Source organism: Coenobita brevimanus, chromosome 90 (assembly GCF_032717465.1).
Source record: "Coenobita brevimanus isolate Jiangsu-jjx chromosome 90, ASM3271746v2, whole genome shotgun sequence".
NCBI lineage: Eukaryota > Metazoa > Arthropoda > Malacostraca > Decapoda > Coenobitidae > Coenobita > Coenobita brevimanus.
In genome coordinates this window covers 30,099,286-30,120,779 of record NC_137043.1, presented here as the reverse complement: position 1 = coordinate 30,120,779, position 21,494 = coordinate 30,099,286, and the positions used below count along the sequence as shown (strand labels likewise).

The window sequence follows — 21,494 nt, the reverse complement described above, 5'->3', positions numbered from 1 at the left end:
TTCCAAAGCTGAATAAAACCGTCTGGAGGAAGCAGGATTAAAACAAGCCGCCATCGCACTGAAGGGATTAATGAGAGATAAGTAAGTGCTTTTTTAACGTGTAGTAGCAAAGAAGTTGAGTGTTACCGAGGTCTAGTTGTAAGGCCGAGTGTTGGTGAGGTTGAATGTAAGGTTAGGCACAGTGTTGGTGAGGTCAAGTGCTTGTGAGATCGAGTGTTTATAATATTGAGTGCCTGTGAGGTTGAGTGCTGATGAGGTCCAGTACATGGTCTGCTAGAGTGAGGTCGAGTGTTAATAAGAGAATGACAGGTCGAGTGTTAGTGAAGATGGATGCTAGTGAGGTTGAGAGTTGAGGGCGAGTGTTGGTGAGGTCGACTGTTAATGAAGTCGAGTGTTTGTGAGGTCAAGTGTTCGCGATGTCGAGTGTTCGTGAAGCCGAGTGTTTGTGAGGTCGAGTAGTTGCGAGGTCGACTGTACAGGTGGACCGTTGGTGAGGTTGAGTGTAAGGCTAGGTCGATATTCAGCTCCGATCGAGTGTAATGCCCAGCAGACTATTGCGCAAGATGAGAGTTAGGTTAGGTCGAGTGTTCTGTTGGGTGGAGTGATAGTCGTGGAGTGGACTGTTGCGATCGAGTGTGGCGCTGAGGAATGCTATGCTGGGTGGAATGTAGTGCCAGGCGGAATGAATGGGTGGAGTGTTATGCTGTGGAATGTTTTGGTGGGTGGAGTTCTGACAGTGGATTGTTTTGTTATGGAGTGTTATGCTGTGGAATGTTTTGGTGAGTGGAGTGTTTTGGTGTGTGGGGTGTTGAATGTGGAGTGGTATGCTGTGGAATGTTATGGTGGGTGGAGTGTTATACTGTGGAATGTTTAGCTGGGTCAAGTATAAATTTTGGAGTGTTATGCTGTGGAAAGTTTTGCTGGGTGGAGTGTTGTGCTGCGAAATGTTTTGGTGGACGGAGTATTGGGGTGTGTTATGCTGTGGAATGTTAAGACCGAGTGTTTTGTACCAGGTGGATTATTACGCAGGGCCAACGCCGGTCATGTCAAGGACCCAGACCCACTGACTGGCCACCTTGGACATGGACGGGAAGGTGATCTCTACAGTGTCGGCGTCAGCGGCGGGTTCAAACTGTTAAGAAGAAACAGTGCATCATCAAGACCAGCTGCAGGTGAAGAGAACAGCGTCGTTCCCCTTATCAAGTCTAAACACTAATCTTAAATTACTGTATACTTAACTTCCTCAAATTAACCCTAAAGTATACTTATATTCCCTAAGTATTTTTATTTGTGGGCTCTTGTGCTCCATAATAAACTTAAGGACATACCTAATTATTTTAAAACCCCGAGGTCTAAAGACGAAAAAGCTATGTCAGGGATGAAGGAATGTTTCTCTGAGGGTCTGTTATGATCTCTAAGAGGAGGTGGGAGTTTTTTTTTTTTTAATAATCTAATGCCAATAGAGGGTTTTGTCAGTCGCATACCCTTAATTCATTTCATTCTAGTAGTGAAAAAATTACTGAGGGTTTTATCTAATCCCACCTGTTCATATGTAACCCCTAAGCAGAATAAGCTTATCTGGTGGTGATAAAACTAGAAAATAACTTACGACATCGACAAGATTAGAATATAACTTACGACATCGGAGTGAAGGCTAAATATTTTGGGCTTGGTGTTGATTGCAGAAAATGAAAGGTAGGCGGAGGAAAGATTTAGGAAATGGAGAGACGGAATGGAACACAAGAGTTCGAAAGTAAACGCGAATAAAACAAAAGTTATTATATCTGGGGCCGGTGGTTGCACTGTCAAAGCAGAGGGAGAGTGGCCATATGCATTTTGCTACACGGGTGTGAGAAGTAACTCCATCTTATGCCCCAGTCACACTGCAGGTACTACTTGTCGCAAACCTGAAAATCGCGAAACCAGTCCCTGACCACGAAGGTCTCCTAGCAGTCGTGCCACCGATCGGCTACCGGTGGTCGTCCAGCGTCCGTCCAGTGGGCAGCCGAACGGCGACCATGGCCAGGTACACACAGGTCAAGACACTGACGGGTGGCCGGCCGGTCGTCGGCATGCCGCCGACAAACGGCGGCCGGTCCGCGTCCTGTCGCAGTTGAGACCGCGACCTCTAGGCCGCCACTAGACCGACACCGGCCGTGGATTGGCCGGCGGCTGGTCTTGGTCCAGCGCAGCATATGTCGCTTGACCAATCGCGAGCTGGATGGTGGCCGGACTTCAACCACCACCCCGGACAGGAGGCTTGTGGATGGCGGCCGCCGCAGTCCAGTCATCACCTTGATGGAGTACAGATGGCCACTGCACAGAGTGGGCGGCGACCGGCCTCCGTCTGGATGGCAACCACCGCTTAAAAATCAGGTGTTGTCACCGACCAGTCGCAGTCCAGCCACCCGCCAGGCAGCTTCTGTGCCATGACATCGGTTGTCGCAGGGAGGATTTTCGTGCAGCACGAAAAACCTCACGACGATTTTTTGGTCGCCATGGTGGGCTGCGACTAGACCGAGACATATGAAGACCGATCCTAAACCTCACCAAAACCACCCACGACTTCCAGGTCGCGGGTGGTTTGCGATAAGTCGTACCTGCAGTCTGACTGGGGCCTTAGGCAGTGTTTGTGATAAGCAGGTGAATAATCCTGACTTCGTGAGCGCGTGAAAGAACTTACCTTACTGATGAGTCTCTTCTGTGTGGGGAACAGTTTTGTTATTTGGGAAACATGTTATATGCTGGAGGTGGGGATGAAGCCAGCTCTGTGGCTAGGGTAGGGAGTGGTTGTAGGAAGTTCTGGGAACTGTTGCCTCTCCTGATGTTGAGAGGGTTTTACCTACATGCAAAGGGATCTTTGTATGCGGCATGTATTAGGAGTGTAATGCTGTATAGTAGTGAGATCTGGACAGGAAAGGAAGAGGATATTCGTAGGCTCAAATGTACAGAAATGACAAGGATTAGATGGATGTGCAGTGCGCCCTTGAGCGCGAGACCTAGGACTGAAGAGTTGAGGGGAAGGATGAGACTGGAATGTATTGATATTGTGATGAGGATGGGTAGATTGTGATGGTCTGGGCATGTTAAGAGAATGGCGGATGACTATTAGGTGCCGAAGGTGAGAAGTGTGAACATCAAAGGTAGGGCTGCGAAAGGCAGACCGAAGACGACCTGGGATGAGCTCACAGAGTGTGACCTCAGGGGCAATGGACTGAATAGGAAGGCTGCCAGGGACCGAGCATCATGGACAGACGCCGTTAGCTGACCAAGGCCGACGCATGCAAACGTGCTGAAGCCTTTATAAACTATACGAACCTACGTAACAAACTGGAGTCTAGCCCGGGACCCCCACACCCAGTAAGTAGTAATATGGAACTGGCTGTTTTATTACTTAACCATTATGACTCCTATGATTTCTCTCGGCTGAATAAAACGGTATGGTGATGGCCTAAATAAAACGCCAATGTCCATCAACAAAGAAATGGAGAACTAAAAGCGTTTTTATAAAATTACTATTATTACTATCTTCTGTCTTTCTTTCCTTCATTCTTTCCTCTTCCTTCAGCCTGTGGGTGACTCTGCACTGAGTGACAAGCCAAATGGTTTCCTGTACACCAGGAAAGCAGTTACTGCGCTGGGTGGTAACCATATAACCAGATTTTGGCTCCTGGTGGTTTTAGTGGGCAATTATTGCGCTCCAATCGGATTGAGCCGGTGAAGGTTTATATCCAAGAGGTGGTTGGGGTTGATTGCTCATGTAATACCACTCAGGGATGAGTGAGGCTGGTCACTCTCATCTTAAATGTCGGGACCAACTGCCTAGCCCCGGGCTCCTACGCTCCTCATGGGGCAATGTAGGATTGGATGATGATGGACTATTATTACTATTATTATTATTATTATCACTCTCATCTTAAATGCCAGGACCAACTTTCCTTGCCCCGGGCTCCTACGCTCCTCATGGGGCAACGTAGGAGTAGATGATGGATGGATGGATGGATGGATGGATGGATGATGATGATGATTATTATTATTATTTATTGTTGTTGTTATTACGATTACTCTTATTAATACAGAAATGTTATGAAGAAAGCCCCAAAGCTACGTTGCTATTATTCTAAGTAAATTTAAAGGCCGTAAAGATACATATGACAAAGTAATGTCGCAAAAACATCAGGTATGTAATGAAGGTACAACTCACCTTATATATCAGTGGGATATTGTATGGTGGTGGTGATGATGATGATGATGATGATGATGATGCAAGGTATTAATGATGATGAAATAAGGATAGAAGGATACCAGTGAGACAGACACAGAATTAGAATGACGAAGATGAGAGCGAGAATGATGATAAAGCTAGGTTAAGATAATGATGGTGGTCCTGATGATGAAACAGAAATCAATGATGTTAATGAAATAGAATGATGCTAATGAGACAAAATTGGAATGACGATGATGAGAGCCAGACAGATGATAAAGATAAAATGATGATGATGATGATGATAAGTAAAGATAACAATGCCTATGATGCTGCTACTAAGGCTAGAACCCTTTCTCACCTCTAGGGAAGATGACAGCTCGCCTTCGTAGCCAAGCATGGTAATCTTGGAGTCCGAACTGGTAACGATGGTAGCTAATTGGAGTTTGTCATTTTCTGGCCAGTTAAGCACAAAAGCGTATACGTGGTCATTGTTTTCTGTGTACCTGCAGAAAATAAATCAAGTTATTAGTTATCTATAAATCTATAATTACCTCTATACAATTATCTTTGTTTACATAATTATCTGAATCATCTTTCACTGTGTGGCCAGTTCAACACCAACGCGAATACTTGGTCACTGTTTTCAGTGTACCTGCAGGTTAGACCAAGTACTTAGTAATCTATATAGGTGTAGTTATCTCCATATAATTATCTACCTGCCTACATAAACAGCTGTCTATCTATCTCTCACTGTGTGGTCAGTTCAGAACCATGGTGTATATTTCGTCACTACTCTCGATGTGTCTAGGAAACAGATCAAGTTGTTAGTCATCCTTTTTCTTTGTACTTATGTTTGTCTTTATCTGCTTATTATTCTATCACTATCCATCTACCTTCCTGTCACTATCAATTTGTCATTCAGTATATACCGGTATTCAATTACCACTATTCATCTTTCAATAATGATGTTTCACTTTGCACTTTATCTGTATCCGTCTGCTTGTGACGGGAGCTTACACCCGCTGGCGCTTTGCACTCTGGGTGGAGTAGCTACGGCGTTCACACAGAAGCTAAACCTCATATTTCCCTATACATCGACCATGATCCGGCCCTGGTGAGGCGCTGTCCACCACAAGAGGGTGCTGGATTCTTATAAAGTGTGTGGTATGTACTGAATCGCACCTGTAGGACTGTCCCACAGAAACGGTTGCTTGCCAGTGGTCGATGAGTCTGGTTGGCCAGACAGACAAAGAGTGAGCAACATCAACAATCTACGTTATGAAATGCGTTTTTCCACGAGACCCATCAACACATTCTCCCCTAAAACATACCACACTCCCTGGGTGAGCGTGTCGTTCTGGTAAGTCCATGGTTTGGTCTCGTACACAGCCGCCCCGTTGATCTCCAGCCAGGCCCCCAGCTGCCTCAGTCGCTCCTCCATGATGGGTGGGATGCGGCCGTCGTGAGTGGGACCCACGTTGATTAGTAAATTACCTAAATTATGAAAACAGATAACAGAATTCGGATTAGTTCAAGTGAACTACTATTTTTTTTATTTATTTATTTATTTTCTTCTTATCTATTATTTATGTATTTATTCACACTAACTGGTGAGTACTAGGCTAGACCATTGGACACCTACATGTAAATCACAGAACATGAGAGCCAATGTGGTGGGTAGGTTATTGATGAAGAAGTAGCAGAAAGAAGCACAGTATAGGCAGCAAAAAGAAATTGGGGAAGCAGAAAGAAACAGAGATAGCTCAAAGAAACGGAGAGAGCAGAAAAAAGAGAAGAAGAAATACACAGAGGCAGCAGAAAGAAACAGAGGCAACAGAAAGAAACAGACGCAAAAGAAAGAAACAGAGGAAGTATTAAAAAAAAAGGCAGCAGAAACCAACAGGGAAGGCAGAAAGGAACAGAGGTAGTAAAAAGAACCAAAGACAATAGAGAGAAGATTTTGGTAAAGAAACAGGTGGAGTGACGAAGTGGAAGGGTGATGGGGAAAACTAGTGCTTGGAGTTGCATTTTCTGAGACTACCCTTTGATGAAGACAGAGGCAGACAAACACAGTACTATAATTCTCTTGCTTTAACCTGGTAAAGATTTCTGTCCTTTGGCAGCTCGTTCCACGTAGCTCAGTGGAAGAAAAAGATAACACTCTGGCTCTACATCTTTTACATAAAACTTCTACGTGACTGGCATCCTATTCTAGTGTTATTCTCTTGTTATAACTCATCATTCAACATGGAAAGATAGGAAGTTTGGGCCATGTTAGAGTAATTATGGTACAATTGGCTAACAAACATGAGAGCTACACTGACCTCCACAGCTGATGGTCTGTGCGAGTGTGGTGAGGAGATCGTGGATGGTGAGGTAATCCCCTACAGTGGCCTGGCGTCGGTACCCCCACGATGCCTTGTCCAGAGTCATGGCGTTCTCCCACTTGTGCTCCTGCAACACCCCTGCAATGAGAAACGGGGTTGCAATGAGGAATGGGGATGCAAAATATAATGGAACTTAGTCGAGTTGCAAAAGAAGGCGAACACATCTGTTACAGCCTACATGAACACTAGTTTTGGGTTGCGACACGATCTTTGAACAATTAACAGCTTAATTCAGTTGGTTTTACAATAATGCATTCTCCATCAAGAAATGGGAGGAATATGGCTATACCAATGCTTCAGTGTATCGCTTTTGCTACAATTTTCTCCAGTAGTATCCGTTTACATCCAGGTTTTCTTTTGCTGGGTTGGCTCTTTTACTTTCGAGTGGTGAACTGGAGTAATTTTCAGTAGTCCACAGGTAGAGCGGCAGATGGCCACACTGATCCTTCTTATGGGTCCCCAGGTGATACCTAGAGTTTCAAGGCATAACAAGTACATCAATCAGACAGGCCAAGAGGCAGAAATACAGTACTGGCGAAATCTGTAGATGACGACTACTTGATAACACACAACCCAACCTTGAGACCAAACTTGTTCAACACAGACAATACACATTTCAAATTGAATGACAGTAACAAGCTACCAGTGAGCAATGGGCTTGGAAACCACTAACACCATTAGGAATGAAAAGGTTATTAACACAGTAGTGGCAATTATCAATTAACTTGACGAACTAGTTTATGAAGAGATAAACAGACAAGGAGGTAAGGCTGCTGGCGAGCTTGTGGTCGTCTGGCTGTAGCATTTATGACACCCGGACACACTGGTTTTGAAACAGCATAAAATTAGTGACATCGGATTGGAAGAGCAGTGACGTAGCCAGAAAGATAGCAAGAGTAACACTGAAAACCGCCGATATACAATTTTCTGGTCACCCCAGTGGCCGCTAACGTCCAAGGGATGCCCCTAAACTCCCTTAACGTACCGATAATTAGACTTGGCCAGCCCTTGGTCACCCCATTTTTAAAAGTCTAGTTATGAATTAAAACAACTATTGGCTAAATGTAGCTGCTTATTTTAATACTTACCCTGTAAAATTTAACTGAAAGAATATTCACTAAAGAAAGTCCATGGATGGTGCTGATGAAGCAGTAGTGTAAGTCATCTCACATTTCAGCATGCATCTTTCTTAGACAAAAGGAAATCTGAGAAACCGCGCACGTATCTCAAAGAAAAAAATGTATGAGAATAATGAGTTTTCTCACCTGGATTGTACCTATCGGAGCAGGTGAAGAACGACCCGTGTTTGCAAGTGACGCCGATGCCCCACCTGTCGTTGACCACCACCGAGTCCTTCACCGGGGATGAGTTAAACAGCCAGGCCAAGAACACGGTGGAGTTCCAGTACCAGTCCTGAGCCTCCCAGTCACCGTCAGACCAGATCACTTCAGGCTCATACTCTTCTACCTGACGATGATGGAAGATTATTAGAGGAGCTGTCGTCGTCCTCGACGTCATCGTCCTATGCTCATTTGAACGTGAAACAGGTGGAGTGCAGACTGCAGTGGACCTAAACTCCACCATCCTCCTTTCCGGGGACTGAGAGAGATATAAGGGACATTTGCACAGTTATAATGCTGCCAGCACTTGATGGCGTCCCTCTCCAACACTGGTTATAGGAGTATTGGGAGGTGTTAGGACGACAACTGGATGATTAGAAGAGTACTGGGAGGTATTAGGAGGGGTACTGGATGATTGGAGAAGTAATGGAAGTTACATGGGTTGCTGAGTGATTAAAGGAGTACTGGGAGATAATAGAAAGGGTACTGGCTATAGGAGTACTGGGTGTTGAGATGAGTACTAGGCGATCAAAGGAGTACTGGGAGGTGAAAATGATGAATGGAGGTATTAAAAGGAGTGCTGGAGGACAGAAGGAGTATGGGGAGGCATGAGGAAGGGTATTGGACAATAGGAAAATTATTGTTCTACCTGGATCGATCAAGTCACAAGTGAAATTTGAGTTATCTTAAAAGTTGTCAACAGTATTATGGAGAGGTCAGTCTTCTTCGGCTACTTAGACCAGGGGCTTCCCGGTTCACTGAAATTAGCCACGAGTTGGTATTCAAGAAGAAAGGGGGTGGTGGTGGTGGAGGGGCAGTTCCGTCAGAAAACAAGGTGCAAGTTTTTTTTTTCTTTTTTTCTTTTTTTTTTCAGAACGGAGGAAGGAAAAACAAATGGGGGAAAAAAAAAATAATCCATACACCAGATTACTGGTGTCCTCTATTCATAAAATATCTGTAACAGTTAGACTTGAACAGTTGTGGGTTGAAATTTGGAGGAAAACAATTCTGGGGAAGCGAGTTCTAGAGAGATGCAGGTCGGGGAATGAAAGAATTCTGATAGGCAGAAGTTCTGCAATATGGTTGAGTGACATTCCAGTCATGAGCGCTACCAGATGCCCGTGTAGCACGAGGGAAGGCATGGAGAGGTGGCACCATGGACGCAACTTCGTCTGAGCATTTGCCAAAAAAATATGTAAAATAATGCAAGGGAGGCAACATTCCTTCTTACTTGCAGGGGAGGTAGTTTATATGTAATGGCAGGGTTGTTAATGATTCTAACAGCTTTATTCTGAATTTTGTCTAGTTGTCTTAATGCAACCTCTACACAACCATTCCACAAGGGTGAGCAATATTCAAGCTGAGAGCGCACATGACTCTTATAAATTATAGCTAACTGCTCATTGGTGAAGAAGTTACGGACTCTGTACAATAATCCAAGTTTCTTTGAGGCGGTTTTAGCAAGTGATCTGACATGAGAGGTCCAGCTGAAGGCACTGTTAAGTGAGACACCAAGAATTTCAATACTTTTGGAGATGGGAATATTAGTAGCACTGAAGGTAATGTACGAATCTGGCAATATCTGTCTATTAGTAAACTGTATATATTTAGTTTTACTAGCATTAAAAGAGACAAGGTTGTTTTGTCCCCATTCACTGATTGTAGCTAGACCTTGATTTATGGAGATGGCTGTACTGAGTTGAGAGGTAGAGATATTAGACTTTGTAAATGGATGTCTGAATGTGAATGAACTATGTAGTGTTGAGCCATCTGCATATGAGTGAACGGGATTGTGAGTGACAGATAAGAGATCATTAATATGAACCAGAAATAGGGTTGGCGCCAGAACTGATCCCTGCAGCACGCCAGCGTTAATTGAGTGGAAATTCGAATATACATCATCTACTTTTACTCTTATTTTCCTGTCACTAAGATAAGAAGAAATCAAAGGAACAAAAGACGTTAGTCCATAGCAAGGGAGTTTGGACAGCAGGGAACGGTGCCATACTCTGTCGAAAGCTTTAGAGATATCAAGAGCTACTGCATGAGTTTCTCCAAAAAGATCAATTGATTGATGGATGGTATGAGTTAAGAGATTGAGTATGTCAATGGTGGATCTTTCGTGGCAAAAACCGTATTGTCTATCACTAATTAAGTTGTTGGATTCAAGATGTTTAACAATATGCTTATTAATTAAAGTTTCAAATACCTTACCAAGAGATGTGACAGCTATTGGTGTGTAATTGGAGGGGTCAGACGAACTTCCTTACTTCGGAACTGGGTGGATATTGGCTTCTTTCCATGAATTTGGGAATAAAGAAGTACGTATGCATAGTCTGAATAATTTGGCTAGGACAGAGGCAAGTTCAGGGGAACACTTTTTCAAAACAATTGGCGGAATTCCATCTGGGCTGGAGCTTTGTTGGTAGGTAAATTGTCTAGGATGGATTTTACGAATCTTGTCTGTATTTTAAGTGGGGGCAATTTCGGGAGAATCAAGTTCCAGTACTGAGACATTCTGGCTGGTATCATCTATGGTAGAGTTTCTTGCAAAGGTACTAGCAAAGATATCTGCTTTCCCATGTGGGTCATTTGTAATATTGCCATCTGAAGATTTTAGTGGGGGAATGGAAGATGACTTGTTAAAGTTATTATTGAAAGAATTAAGAGTTGATCAGAATATTCTATTGTCATTAGGGTTGTTAAGTAGTTTTGATGCTTGCTTTTGAAGAAAGTTTGATTTAGATAGATTTAATACAGCTTTTGCATGATTTCTAACAATTTTAAATTGGGAGAGTGATTCAGATGTTTTTGATTTTAAGTAAGAGTTATATGCTAATGACTTTTGGGCTGTTGCTCTGGCACAATTGCCATCAAACCATTTTGGAGAGTTTGATCTTTTAGTGAATTGTTGACTTGGTATGAATAAATCCATACCAGCTAGTATTAAGTCGCAAATGTGGGACTGGGTAGAATTGGGATCACTAGAGAAGAAAGACTGCCATGGAACATCAGCAAGATAATTTCTAAATCCATCTCAGTCTGCCCTGTCAAAGTACCATCGGGTCACCCTGACAGGTTCGGAATGGGGAGGTGTAGGAGGGTTAACTAATGAGGCTTTGATGAGATTGTGGTCAGAGGATCTAAGTGGTGACAGTACCTCTATCCTGTATTGATCTGGATTATTTGTCAAGAATAAATCCAAGAGATGGGCATTATGGTCAGGATTATCAGGTATTCTGGTTGGTTGCTTTACCAACTGGGTGAGATTAAACGATTCCGCAAACAGCTCGCATTCTAGACCAGCGTCGTCAGTCCGGGCAGAATGCAATAACCATTCAACATTGTGTATGTTAAAATCACCCAAAATGGTAATTTCATTGCCAAGGGCAAGGTCAAGGTTACTCAACTGAGTGGATATGGAATCAAATACACTGGGTTCCGAAGAAGCATTGGGGGAACGATAAACTACACAGATATATTTGGTAATGTTTTGGCAATTTAATTTATATAATGAGTAATCAAAACTGGATGAAGTGAAGTTTAAAATAGTATCAACTGCATATTGGGATTTGATATAACAACAGGTGCCGCCCTTGTTTCGAAAGTTTGTAAGGAGATGGTAACCGGGAAAACAAAATGGAGATATATCGGTAGAGGGTGAGATTTGTGGTTCTGTGAGGAAAAGGGCCAAAGGGGATATGGACTGAAAGAAAAAATGAACTGAGTTTAAATTTGTGGTAAGGCCGCGGATGTTGGTAAAGAATAAGGCCGCACCGTCACCTCTTCGCCGACGAGCATTCCCGGAAATAGCAACAGTCGCTGGAGGACAGAAGGAGTATGGGGAGGCATGAGGAAGGGTATTGGACAATAGGAAAATTATTGTTCTACCTGGATCGATCAAGTCACAAGTGAAATTTGAGTGATCTTAAAAGTTGTCAACAGTATTATGGAGAGGTCAGTCTTCTTCGGCTACTTAGACCAGGGGCTTCCCGGTTCACTGAAATTAGCCACGAGTTGGTATTCAAGGAGAAAGGGGGTGGTGGTGGTGGGGGGGCAGTTCCGTCAGAAAACAAGGTGCAAGGGTGTCCCAGTCCATCAGATAACAATGAAGTTGATGTCTAGTCCCTGTGCATTCAGAGAACAAGGAAACTGGATACCAAATCCTACGATGTTTTTGCCGATTTCGTTGAAACACACGTGCAAATATTTCCCAAAATCTGGTCGTTTCTATTTTGAGGAAGGGGGCCGACCCCTCCAAGAATCACTGGGAGGGTCAGGTTCCCCAAATACTGCACTACGGGTGAGAGTCCATTATACAATATGTACAACCTAAGACACAACTATCTTCCTTGTCCCATCTAAAGAAAATATACACCTGGCGATATACAGTGAAAACCCTATCGCTACTAGTTCATGTTTCAAATGGTTGATTTTTCCGCTATATATATTCGTCAGACTTTGGGAAGATGCTTGTGTCTTAGATTGTACTAAGATATCAAAGCCATATTTGTCTTGCTTTCACAGATTCCTATAATACTTAATTTGCTGAGGAGGGCTGACCCCATTAAAATCACGGTTGGAAAATTATATAAACAGTGGGAGACCTTTCCTGGAACTCAACGAACTCACATGGAAAGTTTCATTAAAATCCGTCAAACAGCCTAGCAGGAGCTAAAGCAAACACACACACACACACAGCCTGAATAGAGCTCAACGTGATATAGGGCGCGTTGCCGAAAATACCATCCTGCCTCTCAGCACTGATAAATAATCTATATATTGCCCTTAGCAACGAAGGAGCAGAGAAAATGACAGTCGACTGAACGATTGATTGACTGATTGATTAGACATTGAGAATATGAAGACAGAGTGAGTGAGTGGGTGAGTCAGTGAATGGGTAAGTGAATGAATGAGCCAGTACTGGTAAGTGATTTGTGAAATTGATCCATGCATCGTAACCGCATAAGAATTGAACTCACTAGCTCATACAACTCTGCCATTGTCTTGCCGAGGACGAAGTGGTTGGTGGAGAAGTTGTTGTGCTTGTCCTGCAGGTAGAGCGGGTTGAACCACTCGAAGAGGGAGTGGTACAGACCAAAGCGGATGTTGGGCGTCGTGTCCCTTATCGCGTCGGCTAGATCCCCTGGTGGACAGAAAATGAGATGATATCAACACACATTTCATAGACGTTTTCTCAATGTATTATTCCGTTGATTTACAACAGATCAATGAATGTATAAAGTAGGCAGTATTCTCTTTAGCTTTGGACATTTAGGAATACCTCATGATTACTGAAATCTTTTGCCTGTCACACCTTAATGTCGATTTAAGTAGCAAAAAGGAAATATCAAGACATAGTCTGGAGAATGAATAGCTCAGGATAAGGCTCTACAAAATATCCGATTGCTAACGAGAATATGGCTTGGCAACAACAACAACACCAAACGTAATCTGGATCTTGCAACATCTTACTCACCCAACAGGTCTCTCTTCGGCCCCACATCCATGCTGTTCCAATTCCAGGAATACTTTGAAGGCCAGTTGGTGAACCCCTCGTGGTGCTTGCTGGTGAGCACGATGTAGCGAGCACCGGACGCGTTGAACACCTTGGCCCACTGTACAGGGTCGTAGAATTCGGCCGTGAACTGTGGCGCGAAGTCTTGGTAGGTGAAGTTGGGGCGGTAGTTGCTCTCCATAAAGTTGACATAATCGGGGCTGCTGCTGCCTGTTTGCGGTGAAATCGAACGTGCATAGTAAATCCCGACCAGCAGAAATGTAGGTTACCAGTACAACTATCTAAAGAAGTTAGCTTATCATAACTGATGTGAGGTCAGTTGGGGTGAGGGGAGGATATTTTTCTCCATGAAGCTGACATAAGCAGGATTCTTGAGCCTGTTTCAGAGAAAGGTCGTGCACAATGACATTTCAACCAGCAGTTATGTGATGGCAGATGACCAACTTTTTTTTTTTTCTACCATCTCCTTTCTTGCCTTCTGCTGACAGTATTATATATATATATATATATATATATATATATATATATATATATATATATATATATATATATATATATATATACACACACACACACATATATATATATATATATATATATATATATATATATATATATATATATATATACACACACACACACATATATATATATATATATATATATATATATATATATATATATATATATATATATATATATATATATATATATATATGTCAGACTCTGGGCATAGGCTTCACAGACTGCTATCAATGCCCAGCAGTACTCCTACATGCCATACACCTCTACATGTCACCACTTCGGCGCTAACACCCACCGTCCATATAGAATACATGCTAGGGCTGTCTCATACAGGACTGGTGTATTGGTATTAGCGGGGGTATATATATATATATATATATATATATATATATATATATATATATATATATATATATATATATGTGTGTGTGTGTGTGTGTGTGTGTGTGTGTGTGTGTATATGTATATATATACATATATATATATATATATATATATATATATATATAAAGTGGCAGATGACCAACTTTTTCTTCTTCTATCATCTCTCTTGTCCTCTGCTGACCGGAAAAAGAAAATTTGATCAAAAGGCACGGCATATTGTTCCCAGCAGCCCGTTCCCGCCATTTCATCCACACCCTCTTAATTTTAACCAAATCAGCCAAATATGAATAATTTTAGCAAAATCAGCCAAATATATAAGTAGCAGTTTTGTATTAGAATGATTATTAATTTATGACGAGTGATCAAACACTTTTCGAAATCTATACCCTATGTCAATTATCACCTCCACTGCAGCTGAAAGATACTGTACTAGACGGAAGTTTTAAAACATTCCAAATAATTACACCCTACAAATAAATTAAATGGCCTACCATCAAGCAAAAATAGTTGCACCAGTATTAATACAAATACTCTAATAAAATCCTTTACCGAGGCGAAGTAAAAAAAAAAAAAATGTTCCCCCGCGCTAGACCTTACTAGATCTAGCCCTGCTAGATGACAAGAAGAACCTACCCCTCCCGGAATGGCAGCCTCCGGGCGTGGCTCGAACTCACGACCCCCCAGTCCCGAGTCCGACGCTCTACCACTGTGCCACCCTACCCCCTGGGCGGCCGGGGCGACGGAAATCAGTTCAGGACGATTAGAATATTAAAATTTAGACCCATGATTATTAAAATAACAAGAGGAAGATGAAGTACAGTGAAGCTGCGGGATAGCTCGGACTTTAGGTACGGAACGGGGATGAGAAGGTAAAGATTTTGCATGTGTCATTGTCAAACTTTTTTTTTTTTTTTTAACGTCAATCTGTGAAACATTGCTTATTTACACTCTGAACTTCACTGACACATCTACTACCCACTTCATAATCAAACCAGAGAGAATATGACAATACAAAGTTTTATCGAGCAAAAAGATCTCTGAAAATAATTAACTGCACGAAGTCATGTGTTTGCTTGAAACGACCATAAAATGGCAGAAAATCCTTGAAACGATTTATGCCTTTTCATTATGATGACAGTTCCATTTGTTAAACATCTAGATAATTTTATTGAAGACAAGCGACTTTTTGAACTTGTGGGTTAAAATACTTTAATTAGCCTCTTACACACAAAAGATTTTCCCTTAGGTGAATAAAGCTTTCTGGCAAAAAAAAAAAAAAAAAAAGGCCTCATCGTACTGTAAAAGATGAGATCGTCCTCCTAACATGCACAGATAGAATATGTGGATAGAAACAGATTAATTAGCTATGGTCCGCAGATGGAAATAAGTCACAATATGACGTCCTCGTCATGTTAAGATTAAGCAGACAAGGTCATCTGATAGACCCTCCCCTCATGATTGTGTATGTGGCCAGAAACAGTGGCAGGTGTGGTCACTCCCATGGGATGTTTGGTGAGGCTTGTGGGAATGTGAGCATCTGTTTTACCTCTGTTCTTTTCTCTCAATGGACCGTACCAATATGAGATGGCGTTTTATTCGACTGGTGTATTTTGCGTTACCGCCGCACTGGGGGGGGGGGGGGGTCGGCCTCGAATCTCGGGAGGTTTCCCAAAGGGAAAATATCGTGATCATTCGCCTGATTTAGACATTTGAGTTCACCAAAGTAAAATAGTTTGACGTTCTCCAGAGAAAAATAAATAAGTGGTCCCCAAAAGACATCTAGCCTATAGTCTTATTTGTGCCTGTAAACAGTATATCTATCTATTGCCAGACACCATAATCCCGTAAGTCATTGTAGATAATGTGTGTACCGTATTTCCTGCCATAAAACTAAAGACACTATATTTTTGCAATAAGTTAATATTACACATACACTGTACAATTTGCACTGCAGAAGAATAACACAATAGATGTTGCACAATGTTCACAAATAAAAAAATATATATATATGTAACTACCATTAACTGCGCTGTATAGAAATATACTAGACACTGTACTTCGAAAATATCAGTTCACTAAAGTCTGAAACAGCAGATTTTATACATGTATTACGTGTAAAGACAAACAAAAATACCAGTGTTCACTGTCCAGGCCTTTACTATACCCGGTTTATTTTCATCCGTGTGAACTAAGATCATTTGGGAGGCGCGGGTGTTGCAGTCTGAGTGGTCCTTCTCGTTCAGTTTTGTGTTCACTCACCTTGCCAGTACTCCCAGAACCACTCTGAACCAAATGATGGCACAGAGAACACGCCCCAGTGCAGGAAGATGCCAATTTTGACCTCATCGTACCACGAGGGCAGCGGTCGCGTGTCCAGGGACTCCCACGTGGGCTCGTAATCACCCTGGGTCGCTCCTGGGGGGATAGTAAGGAATTGAGGGTGGCGGGGATAAGATGAAGTGAGCTGATCATTAGCATCCTAAGTTTTATCCAATGGACAAACCTTCAGTATCAAATACAAGTTTTCTGTACCCCAGCTGGAGGCGATCGTTAAACCTCCCGCCTAAGATTTTATTGTATGCCAACCAGATTTAACTCCTAATCCTTCAGACTACGCGATATCATCCTGTCAATCAAACCACACCCACCACTAAGATGTAAGTTCAAGAAGCTACCTCATCTGAAAGGATAATTTCCCCAAAGGAAGGTTTATGAGTCTACTGTAGCTGTTTGGTATTCAAAGCCGTATTCTGAGTGGCATTGTAGGCTTTGTAGCACCTTTTCTTGGCAATTTATTATTACTATTACGCCTTGATATTCTCTTTCCAGTTGTTTGGTATTCAAAGCCGTATTCTGAGTTGCACTGTAGGCTTTGTAGCACCTTTTTCTTGGCGATTTATTATTATTATTACGCCTTGATATTCTCTTTTCAGTTAGGCTTTGTAGCACCTTTTTCTTGGCGATTTATTATTATTACTAAGCCTTGATAATCTCTTTTCAGTTACATACTTCCAGTACGACAGAGTTTGTCCCGGTAACGCACAAGAGGAAATAAGGTATACTGTGCAGAATAAACAGCTGAGGAAGAGGGGCTACGAAATCTCCAAAGCCACATTAGATACGACTGTCAATTTCACAGAATTTAAGTGCATTTTTAACACTGACTCTGTGCTTGAGAGAGACACCTTCATGTAGTGGCACCGATATAACCAGGCGGATCCACTGCCTGGTTATACAAACGTCTCTCAGCTCCCGTACTATCCCCTAAAAGCAGGATTGTGGACTGCCCGAGAACAGCACCTGCTGTCCACAGGGTTCACGTGTCGTTTCAGTTGGCCTGGGGCTACAGTAACTACTACTACTACTACTACTTCTATTACTGCTGCTGCTACTACTACGATTCCTATACTAATAATAATAATACCAATATCATCAAAATCAATACTGCTACTACTACTACTAATAATAATAATTAATAAAAATAATAAAACCGAGGCAGAGTGCCTAAAAACCACACTACAAGAATTATGGTGTTATAAGCATAAATAAACTGGTAAGAACGTGATACGGGTGAAGCTGCTTAAACGAGAATACCGTCTATAATAAATGAAGAATTCTGAGATGCAGCACACCACACATCATGAAAAACAATTGGTTCATCTTAAAAAGGTAAAAATATAATTGCTAAGTGAAATCAAACAATAATTATTTTGATCTGAAGGACATCATAACATGAAGCATAATCTGGTTCATCTTAAAAGCAATGTATGAATATGACCAAAGAAATCAACTAATCGATTATCACGAGATACTGGGCACTAAACCTTCATTTTAAATCAGGATGGTAGTCAAAGAAATCAAGTAGGTAATTACTCTGAATCACAGAGCTCTTGATAAATAGCAAAATAAGGAGTAACTAGCCTTTATCTCTACTAAAACAGATCTATGATAATTGTGTGCCTTCTAAGAAGGCCGAGTACAAACCCAGGAGGAGGAAAAGGAGGCAGATAAAGCGTAACATCTCCCACAACGTCCAGTAACCCAATGATCCGTCCTCGCCTCGCTTGGTCTTTATAAGGAAGAATTCCTTCATTACTTTCCACCTTTCCCTATCTTCCTCCCTCTACCACTTATCTAACCCCCCATTCTTTCCCCGCTCTCCCCTCTTACCTCATCCTCCCTCCCTTCTCTCCCTTCCCCCTACTCCCTTTTATCTCATCCTCCCTCCTTTCTCTGCCTTTCCCTCCCTCTTTTCTCTCCTTCGCTTTCCCTTCCCTCCTATACCCTTCCAATCCCTCTCTTCTCACCTTTCCCTTCGCTTACATCCTCACCCTTCCTCCCTTCTCCTTCCCTTCTTACCGTCCCCCTCCCTTCATAAACATAAAGACTTGTGTGTCATCTTTGCTTAAATCCACACTCAAAATAATCCAACAGCCATCATGTTTTGTCCAGAGCGCGGGCAGTGTGACAATATTCTGTCTTTCGTTAACGATTCTTGCTCTAAGGCCTTTCGCTAGGCTGGTGTTCTGCTTGTATAAGATAAGAGAGTGTTTTGATACCTCAGAATGTGTTTTGTCAGTACTGGATTTAAGAGGACTCGGGAGGGTGCTGTAGTTTTCCTGTCGATATCATCAGCTTCTTAAAATTCGTTGTATGTAATTGGTTTCATACTTTGTCAAGATGAGTATAATTATGATATCAAACTGTCCTGATACACTTTTGGCCACTGTTTGTCACAGAAGAATGGGAAGAGTGCCTATATATGGGAAGGGTGAGTGTGGCACTTCTGATCTGAGAGAGAGAGAGAGAGAGAGAGAGAGAGAGAGAGAGAGAGAGAGAGAGAGAGAGAGAGAGAGAGAGAGAGGAAGGTCAAGAAGGAATATCTAAACAAGGGGTCATATTCTTAAGAGATTTCGTAACACATTTTCTCTGGTGATTTATCCGGCACGTTGCATCTGTTTCCTTGTGTGTTACTGTAGGTTTGAGCCATGACATTAATAGTAATTAAAGCCCTAGGTTCAGCTGAAATATGAACCTACCGAACTGCAGGCTGTAGCTGTCCTCTGTCAAATTTCCTGTAACCACGACTTGTGAGTTGTGAAAGTACCACAGTTGTGTCAGATGAAAACAGAATAGGATGCCCTTCAGCCCGAGGACGTAATTTATACTCTTGCTGTCTCCAGACAAATTTACTCAACGAAAGAGATTTAACTCCTACGTGCTGGTTGACGTGTATAGCCAGCAAGATTTTGGGTGCAGGGCAACACCGGCTGACGTGTATAGCCGCAAGCGTCTTCCCGCCACCCTTTGAATTTTAACTTATCCTTACTCATTGACGTGACCACCTGGGGACGTGGGGGTTATTTCATTTGAAAGAGGTAGAGTTGGTGAGTCTTATGTATCAATTTTTTCTCTAGTTCTTATAGTTTGGCAGATATTTGAGCTTGAAATAAAGGTATTTTTTCCAAAATCACGAAATCCGCCGTAGGGAGGAGCATGCAACATCGGAAAAAACCCGGCATTTAGGGGTTAACAATGGAATGGTTTGTTTTGTACTATACCTACCTTTCACCCATTAGCAGAAACGATATTAACTAAAATAAGTAAAATAAAATAATTCGGATGCGGGAAAAAACATGATCGTTATCCTGAGGCTAAGCATATTCTCTCTCTCTCTCTCTCTCTCTCTCTCTCTCTCTCAAACTCACAAACTCACAATTTTCTATTATTTTGCTCTGACATTCCGTAAAGTTTAGCACATACCTGGTACAATTCTTCAAATGTTGCATACTTTTTACATTTTCAAGATACGAATGCAGCAAAATCTGAAATTCGCCTGAGAAACTTCCCATTCACCATTCATGGGAAAATCATGAAAAAAAAAAAAAATCTGACCGACTTCACCTGTATGTAATTTAGCTTTATCATCTACAGTTTTTTTTGGACATTTCATGTATATGTGAGCATTTTCTTTTAACAGGTATTGTAAACTTATCTAGATTTTGTATATCACTGCTCGGATTAAGAGAGAAATGGCTGACTCGTAAGCAAGTATACTTTCATATTCGTTATTTATCTTTTCACGATATTTGCAATTCCATATGAACCTCAAGAATCAAACAACAAGCAACAATCCATCATGAATTTTACAGTAATCAATAAGTTTGTTGCATAAGCCTCCCTGACATCATTCCATCCCTTCACGTATGGTGCAATGGATGAGATAATGGGAGTGGAGGCAACACACAGGCAATCTGTGTCCAGCTTCAAAACTTACGATCATTTCCTTATCGTAACTCTTGTTATGGCAAGAACAACAAGGAAATTGGAGAAAAAATCTTCCCAAGTTTCTTGTTCGTCCTGCAAGAACACAGGGGTGACGGCAAGGTTTTATCATAGTTAGATTGGGAATCAGTGTCTTAGCAAAACAGTCCAAATTTTGCTGCTTACCTTATTAAGCAACGTTGGGTCTGGTTAGTACTTGGATGGGTGACCGCCTGGGAACACCAGATGCTGTTGGCATCCCTACGTGTCAAGTGGGGTTGGTGGAGGATTAGTGCCCCTCCCTGTAAAACAATTAACTCTAAGCCCTTGGCCACCCCGTTTGGGATACATGGCGTCTGGCAATGAATGAATGAATGAAACCTTATTATTCCCGCAAAAACTGATCACATTTACAACTGCCAGTTGACCGTATATTTGCGTATCAATTCGGAGCTTGATTGATATAAGATGGCACAGTTAAACTGATTGCAATATCAATTATTAGGACTAAAAAAAAAAAAGCAAACGTAGCATGACTATATTTTGTGTCTTAACTTCATAATGCAGTGAACTGGTTATATGGAAGAACTATACCCACACCTGGAAAAGCTGTTTAGCAAAGTGGTCCCTGTGACAAGTTATGTGAGATGGGGTGTTGGTTGTGGAATGTTGTTGTTGTGGTGGTGGTCCTACGCACATCTGAATGTGAACCCGCTTGAGTGCAGGCTAAATCAGTTCGTATCCTGCAGTCCAATCCATCTTCCTCTATTTGGGGGACTGGGAGGGAGCTGTGGGTCATTTGCATAGCCGGGCAACTCCACAGCCTAGTTATATAGCCACTACCACATGAAAGCGTCCCTCTCCAACAC

General features: G+C 42.1%; 1 protein-coding gene across 1 annotated transcript; it reads right to left on the bottom strand.

Annotated features, from left to right (window-relative positions):
- Positions 1 to 1,021: 1,021 nt before the first annotated feature.
- On the bottom strand, positions 1,022 to 21,424 carry LOC145411657 (alpha-L-fucosidase-like). Its single transcript, XM_080281663.1, has 9 exons — positions 21,319 to 21,424; positions 16,621 to 16,776; positions 13,414 to 13,662; positions 12,917 to 13,080; positions 7,860 to 8,061; positions 6,532 to 6,672; positions 5,539 to 5,701; positions 4,566 to 4,710; positions 1,022 to 1,132 (listed from the first exon to the last, which is right to left on the bottom strand). Exons 1-9 carry the CDS (start codon positions 21,422 to 21,424, stop codon positions 1,022 to 1,024), a joined length of 1,437 nt encoding a protein of 478 aa, XP_080137789.1.
- Positions 21,425 to 21,494: the final 70 nt, after the last annotated feature.

What these genes read in the sequence shown, in the direction of transcription:
- LOC145411657 (XM_080281663.1), bottom strand. Translation starts at nt 21,424, where the DNA reads ATGACCCACAGCTCCCTCCCAGTCCCCCAAATAGAGGAAGATGGATTG. An exon ending in CTCCGATAGGTACAATCCAG is followed by an intron (nt 6,673 to 7,859) that starts GTGAGAAAACTC and finishes TTCTCATTGCAG; the next exon opens with GGGTGTTGCAGGAGCACAAG. An exon ending in ACAGACCATCAGCTGTGGAG is followed by an intron (nt 5,702 to 6,531) that starts GTCAGTGTAGCT and finishes TTCATAATTTAG; the next exon opens with GTAATTTACTAATCAACGTG.